The sequence below is a fragment of the Solanum pennellii genome, chromosome 7, assembly GCF_001406875.1.
Source record: "Solanum pennellii chromosome 7, SPENNV200".
Lineage (NCBI taxonomy): Eukaryota > Viridiplantae > Streptophyta > Magnoliopsida > Solanales > Solanaceae > Solanum > Solanum pennellii.
Window position 1 is genome coordinate 3,914,969 of NC_028643.1, and position 9,495 is coordinate 3,924,463.

Genomic DNA, 9,495 nt, shown 5'->3' on the forward strand with positions numbered 1-9,495 from the left:
CCATAAAAATAACGAAAAATTATCTAAATACACTATTTATCTTATCATATTTTCTAAAATTTTCTACCATTTGAAAAAATTACAAAAAATTCTATTTTCGAATACATCACGTTACGCGATGTATCGGAATGTACGCGATGTATCGAAACCTTGAGTGATGTATCGGTATATATGTGATGTATGAGATGTTGATTAGTGTATCAGGGCGTTGAGTGATGTATCCCAAATCGAGAAGTAATGTATTGAGACGTTGAGGGATGTATCCGAAACTGGAGCACGATGTATCAGGACGTTTTGAGATGTATCCAGATTTCACCAAATTTAAGAGATTTTTGTACTTTGAAAAAGAGTTGGGATATGATATATTAGCTCTTAAAACTGAGTTTTGTGTAAAATTTTACATTTCACATATAACACTATGAGATTTGTGTAAAATTTCTTTCCTTTCTCCATTCTTAAGATATTATCCAATTACATTTCACAAATAACACTGAAATTTGCTTAAAATTTCCTTCCTTTCTCTATTCTTAAGATATTATCCAATTACATTTCACAAATCTCTTTAATATTCTCCCCAAATCTCTCTGTCATATACTATACTTTATAAGAATGAGACATACATAAAGTGAAGTATTATATTGAAAACTCGTGGACTAAGGCAGTTCTATTTGTGTATCCCACTCGTATCCTGTGTATATCCGCATGGATTAGTGTGTATCACATTGTATATCTCATAAAAATCATGTATATATGTATGAAAATCTGTGTGTTATATACACCTATATACACGACATATTACAAGTGGAATAATGTTATATTAGAAAATATAGGTGTCCTATACACTATATATAACGTGATATAAACATATTACAAATGATTTTCTAGGTCAGATTTCTTACTTAAAACAAATCAATATCAATTGATCAAAAATATATCATTATAACCAAAATATATATATGAGATAATTGCACAAAAATATCAATATCAATTGATAAAAATATATCATTATAACCAAAAAATATATGAGATCATTGCAAAAATTACCCTTCAAGTTTAATTTTTTAATACTTATTTTCATTGTAGTTTATAATATCATGCTTAAATCTCTTATTTATTTTCTTTAACCTAATTATTATTAACATAAAAATTCATGATTTAATAAAATTTCCATTTATCATACTTGAGTGACTTTATTGATGCATAACAAAGTTGAATGACTTTTTCAAATACTTGAATGACCTTTTGAGATATTTACTCTGTAATTTCTTCACAAGGTATAAAGAATAAGAAACATCATCTTGAGTTTAATTAGCCAAAGTAGTTGGTTCACAACCATCATGGACACAAGCTAAAACATCCTTATAGTCTCTTGAGATTGTAAAAGAATCATACACTTTACCATCTTTGCTCTTCTTGTACTCAAACAAAAGGGATGATTGGTTAAATGCTGTGAGTTTCACAAATCCCCAGTCATAATCTTTGAACACACTCCATCTAGTGTTAAGACTTGTGAATTGTGACAAATGACTTCCACCTCCACCAACAACAACATGAATCGTTCCGTTCACAACGCCAGAGTAGTGTGATGTCTCCTTGTTCACACATTGATTCTGTCCATACAAACAACAATATGAATCGTTTTCAAATATATATATATCTAAGTGAAATAGAAATAAAATGTGTATGTATGTACCTGGTAAATAGGGCAAACTCTTTCATAGTTATGAACGTGCCCGAAGAATGCCATATCAACTTTGTACTTTTGCCAGAGTTTTTGCAAATGCTCCCTTCCCATGGGCTCTTCAAATGAACCTTCCTTAGCATACCAGTCATTAGATGAGTAACCAAGAACACGATGAGCAGCGAAAATCAACCAAGGTTGTTTATGTCTATTAGCTGACGCAAAGCATTGCTCGATGAACTTGTACTGTTCAGAGCCCTCTCTCCAGTCATGTTCAGTGTCTGCTATACAGAAGTGGAACATCCCATAATCAGCTGCATACCAGAACTTAGCTCTGTTTTCCGCGGGAACATAGTATAATGTTTCAGCTGGTACACCACATTCTCCACCCGAGTCTAGACCGTTGTATAATGATCCACTGTTCTCCCAAGTTCTTTCATGATTACCACTGCAGAACAAATTTTGTTTGCTAAATGAGATTTCAAATATTTAAAAGCAAACTATCCACAATCACAATGATGAACAGACCTTGCAATCATGAAAGGTACTCTCGAAGCTATTGGCTCTACTTGCGAAGTAAATTGATCCCATTGTGAGATATATCCGTTGGCATAGGGGAGATCTCCAATAAGGAAAACCGCGTCAATGTTATCAAGGTCATTAATAAGAGTGTCAGTTGTAATAAGTGAACCATGCTGATAATCAGCATATTCATTTGAACCATCGCGCTCTTGCTAGAAGAACAAACAGAATTAAGAGAAATGACTCCAAATATCACGATTATAAGAGAAGATAGTACTAGTAGATTATAAATATACCTTTCCCATGTCTCCAAATATCACGATTCGTTGCAATGACTCTTGTCCTGGAAATGGAGGAGATTTAAATGAATATTGTTTGCTCATAACAACAGAACCATTGCTTAATAAGTGACCCAACTTGTATGTGTACCTGAAAGTTCACAAAAATGTGCTAAAAAACGGATGTACATGTTAACGGAACTAACAAAAATGTAGCATCAGAAAAACTTACTCGACGTTTGGCCACAAATCCTTGAGGAAACTTGTATGTATGAATCCAGGATCACGCCATCCCACAGTTCTAGCCGGAGATCCTACAAACGCATCCATAACATTATTCAGTATGAACGCAAAACCAAAATACACCTCTGTTCTCTGCTTATAAACACGTAACATACCACACATGCTGTTCCGGTGAAATGTGAGTGTCCCTGCAGGGGAACGCTTTTGCTCTTGGCCCTTCCAACCCCATTCGACGAATGGAACAGCCTCATCAATGTTGTAACCACTTGTCCAAGTAACAGTCATCTACGAGAAGAATTAATTCGATATAATTTGTACTAAACCCCATAAAACATNATCAATGTTGTAACCACTTGTCCAAGTAACAGTCATCTACGAGAAGAATTAATTCGATATAATTGGTACTAAACCCCATAAAACATGACTATAGCAAAAGAAAAAACTTACTATATCCCATGACTTTCCAAGAGCAAGACGTGGATAAAGAGGCGCTTTTGGATTGAAAAATGTGACATATTTTGAGACGGATATCAACTTAGGCTGTAAAATACATGAATCTGTTACTTCATATTCATGTCTCATCAAAGTTACTTTATAAAATAACACAAACAGAAATCATAATAATCATTGATATGAAGTAAACTAACCTACAAAGCTCAAGTAATTTGAATTTAGACAATTATGGTTTTAGTTTCATTGCTAATGTGTCCAATCATACGCTCAAGTAATAATTCAAGTTAAAGGAAAAAAATGAGTTTAAATTCTCTACAGACACAGAGAGGTTGTTTTCTAAAGAACATCGGCTCAAGTAAAACAAATCAAATAATGCTATAAGTAATTACATTTAACAAACCACCAGAGAATAAGGCAAATGAGAAATCGCCACGTTGGTTAATTAACCGGAACTTGAGTGAAGTTTTCCCAGTCTTTGTGTACTTGTCATTGCTATAATTTGCAAATTTGAACTGTAATAATAATAAGAAGAAAAAAATCAAAACATTTTTGAAGAACTGTTACTATAATTATACACATAATTAATCCATGTAACCTTTAATGGGGCAGTACAAATAAATGGAGCTCCAGATTTTTTTTCTTTATTGGTTTGTGGTGGACAAATGGATTCACTGCATGCAATTAACCAAACAAATATTTATTTTGATTTTGCAGGAGGTTCAAAATAAAACATTATAAAAGATATTATTAATTACTTGAACTTTGCAGGAGAAAAAACTCCAACCCAATCATCTTCTGAGGGCTCTGTATTCCTTAGCTTTATTGTAACCCATTCAAAATCTTCACCCTATCATATAATAAAAAACTTGCATTAATAACATATCAGTAATTCCAATGAAAAAAAAATTAAAAACTTTAGGATATTCAGTTGACCGCCCTTCACGGCATGTCCCTTTTTCTTTTAAAAAAAAAAACAATTTAGTACTACTAAATTTTTTTGTATGGCTAAGAACATTATTTACGATGAAAAATTACAAAATATAGCATTGATATATGAGTTCGGAGCCAAAAGGGTAAAATATTAACAAAAATTCTACAACGGTATATAAAATTTTATATTAACCAAAACGGCAACAATGATTTTCTCCACTGGAAAAAGCAAAATCGCTGCTACTGCAACGATTTTGCAAAATGTGATTCTTTTTAAATAAAATTCAAATCGCAAAATTTTTTTTAGAAAATCGCTGCCTTCCATTTTTTAAAATTTTTTTTTAAAGAAAATCACTGCAGCGATTTCCATTTTTTCAACAAATTTTTGATTTTAAAAAATAAAATTGCTGCAGCGATTTTCCAATTTTTTTAAAAAAAAATTAATAAATTTGGAAAATCGCTGGAGGGATTTTCTATGAAAAAAAAATCGCAATTTATTTTATTTTTTTTAAAAAAATGAAAATCGCTGCCTAGATTTTCTAAAAAAAAAATTATTTTTTTTAAAAAATGAAAAGCAGCGATTTGAGAATCGCTGAAGTCCGGTGGAGGAAATTGCTGATTTTACCGTTTTGATTAATATAAAATTTTATACATCATTTTAAATTTTTTATTAATATTTTATACTCTTTAGGCTCCGAACTCATTTATATATACCTTTGCCAAATATGTAGTTACATAAGAAACTTGAATGTGCAGTTTGAAAAGTTTTTCGTACTTGAAAAAATTATAAACGAAATTAAGAAAAAAATAATCTGGTAAAGTTTAATTTATTCACATTATATGATTTAGAATCGAAAGATAACTAGCCGGCTATCAAATATTTATATTTCAAACTCAAAATCCGTCTTAATTATACATAGGGATGATAGAATAGAAAAAAAATTACATCAATTGAACTCACAGAACACGTCTTAATTCTACGTAACATAAAAAGGTTGAACTCATACGGATTCAATTGAACTAACAGAAACCCCTCTTAATTAAATCCAATAGGAAGAGGAATGAGAAAGAAAGATTTCGAAGTAAAAACAACATAATGTTCAATTGAAATCACAGAACCCGTCCTAAATCAGAAAATAAGAATATGAATATAATATTTTTTTTACCTTAGAGCCAAGAAGAGTAGGTCCATCAACTTTAATAGATGCAGATTTAGATAGAGCAACAACAATATTATGGATTTTAATTCCAGATAATGGATGTTCAATTTGCCTATCTTCATGATCTCCCAAATTAATATATTTTTCTTCACATGAAACACTAATAATTAAACTAGACAAAACTAATAACAAGTATAATTTGTTCCTCATATTTTTTGTGGAATACTTAATTTTTACACACATATATAGAATGAAAGAGAGGGTCCCTAAAAATCTATGCAAAAATCAAGGACTGTATTAATAATTATATAGAGAAAGTATTGTAGAGTAACTATAATAAGAATTCTACTACTAATCTATTACTATTATTATAATAATAATAATAAATAATCTAATCTTAATTATATTATAATTCTAATCGTAATATAATTAGCGTCCCTCAAATTAATAGACAGTTCAGGTTATATTTGCTAAAACCTACTGGATATGGGAACCGAATCCGAGGGATCAACTTGACTAAATTAATTAATTTAAAAAATGTAGATCAATTTTGTTCATTAACATGGGCAGAATTTAATATTGAGTTAAATATAAAGTAACGAAAAAATTTATGCGCATCTGGTGTTTATATCAAAATCTATCATTATACGATTTAATAAAGTAAAACATATGTTAATTAATTAAGATTGAGTAAAATGAGTTATAAATTTAAACATATGACATGCATGTATTGAATTGATTTAAACATCCGATGCGGATAAGTTTTAAATTTGAATTAGGTTGGTGAATTGACCAGCCTCCCTTTTTTTTATTGAATCTAGAAATAAAATAATTTTACATTTTCCAAAATTTTGAAGATTGTGATGACAATAAAGAAAAAACTAACTGTTTGGGACTTATAATCGTGATGCGTATAATTTAAAGATCTAACTGATATGATTAACTTGATTATGTAATAGACGAATGATAATTAAATATATATAAAACTTTTTTTTTCAAGATTTGAATTGATAATGTCTAATCGAGACACTTCATTATTTAATTTGAATGTCTAAACAAAATATCTTGATAAATTTATGTAGATACTAACTTCGTATTGAGCTTTATTTTTGTAAAAAGAAAAAATAAAGATGAAGAAGAAGAAAAAGATGTGTATATAATGCTTCTTTTATTTTGGATAAAGGGGTAATTTATATATATAGCTAAACGTTTCTCATTACATTATAACTATTAATAAGCTTATTACTACATGTAAATCATGATACTATTTACTAGATATGGATAAAAATTGGAAAAATTACGCGGTTAAGTAAATTTATACTATTTAATTACTTATTATAGCTATAGTTTGCTATATTACCACTCAAGACTAACATTTTACATTAATTATGTGGGTTGACTTCGAGTTTGTATAATTAGTCACATTTGTATATGTATAATTCGCCAGAATATACAAATGCATTTGTATAATATACAATTATCTAACCAATATGCATATACAATTCACCTCTTTCCCACTCTACGCCCTCTCGCGCTCGCGTCTCTCCCAATCTCGCTCTCTCTCTCCTTCCTCTTTCAATATCGCTCGCCTCTCTCCTCCCTCTCTCAATCTCGCATGCCATATATACAAATACATACGTATAATATATAACTATCTAACCAATATACATATACAATTCACCTTTCTCACTCTCTCCCCTCTCTCCTCTCTCTCCCTGTCTCGCTCGCCTCTCTCCTCCCTATAACATGTAGCTACGAATTGTAATTATCAAACTATAGCTATGGAGAATAATTAGGCTTCTTTTTAGTGGCTATATGTGAAAGTACCCCATAAAAATTTAATAAAAAAATAAATATTTTAAATTGTGACACGTATCCTATAGTTAGTAGAAAAAGTATATATGCCTTAAAATTTAGATGATACGGATATTAATATTCTAAAAATATAATAAATGATATTCAGATATCATTTATGATAGTTTGATTTGTTCTTTTTTTCATTTTGAATTGATGATCTTTTGGAGTATCTAGTGGTGTTAAGAAGGATATGCGGTTAATTTAAAATCTAATCTGGCCAAAACATTTGCTACCTTATTTATTTGGCAATAATGTTTTGGTGGGCAACCGGATTTTCAATGTTAGGGAAGTTCAAAAATTTTTTACGTAAAGGAAATAAGGAATTCAAAGTGTTCGTTTGGATTGACTTTATTTTAGGTGTTTTTAAGTTAATATAACTCAATTTTGAAATGTTTGAGTAAAGTTAAAAAATGCTTATATAAATATTTATTTTAAAAGTAAAATAATAAAAATAATTTAAAAGTTATAAATTAGAAATTCTAATTTGTGGCTTTTAACTTATGAATCATAAGTCAAAATGCAATTCAAACAGACCCTTAATAAAGTGTTTTTTTTTTACATGTCTTAGTAAAATAATTTATTTTACTTTTTTACCTTTTTTAGTTGAAAGTCTCTAGAAATGCTTTAATAATTACTTAACTGATCCTCTTGATATTATGGTAAATCTTTTATTTGAACAAGCATAACGAATCAAATAAATAGATTTTTAATACTTCTTGTTTTTTAGAGTCTCTATATAGAATACGTAATTAAGATGTAATTTGTTAGCTCATAAGTAAGTATTGTATTAAAGCAATTCTTGCTCGCACGATACGATCATCTTAAAAGGTTTAGCTTAAACATAATATTATAAACTATAATGAAAATAAGTATTACAAAATTAAACTTGAAGGGTGGTTTGTGCATTTATCTCTTTTATTTTTTTGTTATAATAATCAGGGGTGGCTCGACAGTGTTAAAAAAAAGACATGTGTCTTATGCCCCCAAATTTAAGGGGCCTCATGTTTAATAATAATAGGTTATAAGGAGTGTTTTTTTAATTAATATTGAATACTATTTGTAGAAATAATAAATTTTCATGAAAATGAAGGAATTATTAGAAGAAATTTGACATATTTGGAGTACTATATCTCATGAAAAATAATTTAAGATAACAATAGTTATATTATCAATTGAAAACTAGAAGAAATCAATTATATAAAAGTTATTAACAATTCCAATTTAAGGGCCGTTTGATTTTTACTTTAGGCCACTAATATGCTTGAGCCACTCCTGATAATGATTTTCTAGAAAATAATTTAAGTTGAGTGATTTTATAAAAAAAAATCATAAATTGAGTGACTTTATTGATACAAAACAAAGTTATGTGACTTTTTGAAATAATTTCACATACTTAGCGTGATCTTTTAAGATATTTACTCCAAATTCTGCTGTCCTTTTTTGGAATAAGGTGAAGATCATTATCTCATGACATATCTAATCCCCTACGCTCCTCTCTTTTTTATATTATGTCTATAAATTGCAAATAATTAATGAGAATTATATTCCACAACAGATACTTTGGGTTTAATGTGTTGTGTTTGAGTTTAATCAATAATGTTATTTCAACTAATTTGGGAAAACAACAAGACTCTGCTTGCACTATAGTATTTATTTTCTTTTTTACAAAGGTGTCTAATTTTGTGAGTTCAATTAAATACTTGCGTTATCTTAGATTACGCTCATTCTGAATCTACAACATTGATAGGGGATGTTAATTTCATAGATCATGATTTTGAGACCCATAAGATTGTACCTAATTATTACTACTATTACTTAATTATATTTTTAGTAGTTTAATTTATTGACTTTCTAATCTACGTATAAAATTGTTTTGCTAAAAAATCTATACTATACTGTAAAGTAAATAAATTTATCTTCTTTGAACAAACTCAAAATTTCATGGAAAAACGTTGTCACGACCCAAAACGAGCCGCGAGTGGCACCCACATTTATTCTCCTATGTGAGCGAACCAACCAATCTAATCCCAATTTCTTACCAATATTTCAACCATGATAACCAGAATATAATGCGGAAGACTTAAAACTCATTAATATAACCAATAAATAACTTCTAAAATTTAATACTTATTATTCCCAAAATCTGAAAGTCATCACCACAAGAACATCTATCCTCAATTTACTAAATCTAAGAGTATCTAAGAAGCTAAAATAAATGAACGGCTAGTCCATGCCAGAACTTCAAGGCATCAAGGCGTGAATGAGAGAGAATCCAGTCCGAGCTAGGGACAATAGCTCACCCTGAATCTTACGTGATAAGACTGGCTAGAGTTGAGGACGAGTTGAAGACGATGGCACGTTTGCTGCACTC

General features: G+C 29.6%; 1 protein-coding gene across 1 annotated transcript; it reads right to left on the reverse strand.

The window, feature by feature from the left end:
- Nucleotides 1–1,278: 1,278 nt before the first annotated feature.
- LOC107025454 (probable inactive purple acid phosphatase 27) lies at nt 1,279–3,306 on the reverse strand. Its single transcript, XM_027918363.1, has 7 exons — nt 3,172–3,306; nt 2,880–3,009; nt 2,714–2,795; nt 2,500–2,632; nt 2,210–2,415; nt 1,694–2,129; nt 1,279–1,610 (listed from the first exon to the last, which is right to left on the reverse strand). The coding sequence occupies exons 1-7, from the start codon at nt 3,304–3,306 to the stop codon at nt 1,305–1,307; spliced, it is 1,428 nt and encodes a 475-aa protein (XP_027774164.1). The 3' UTR covers nt 1,279–1,304.
- Between the last annotated feature and the right edge of the window lie 6,189 nt (nt 3,307–9,495).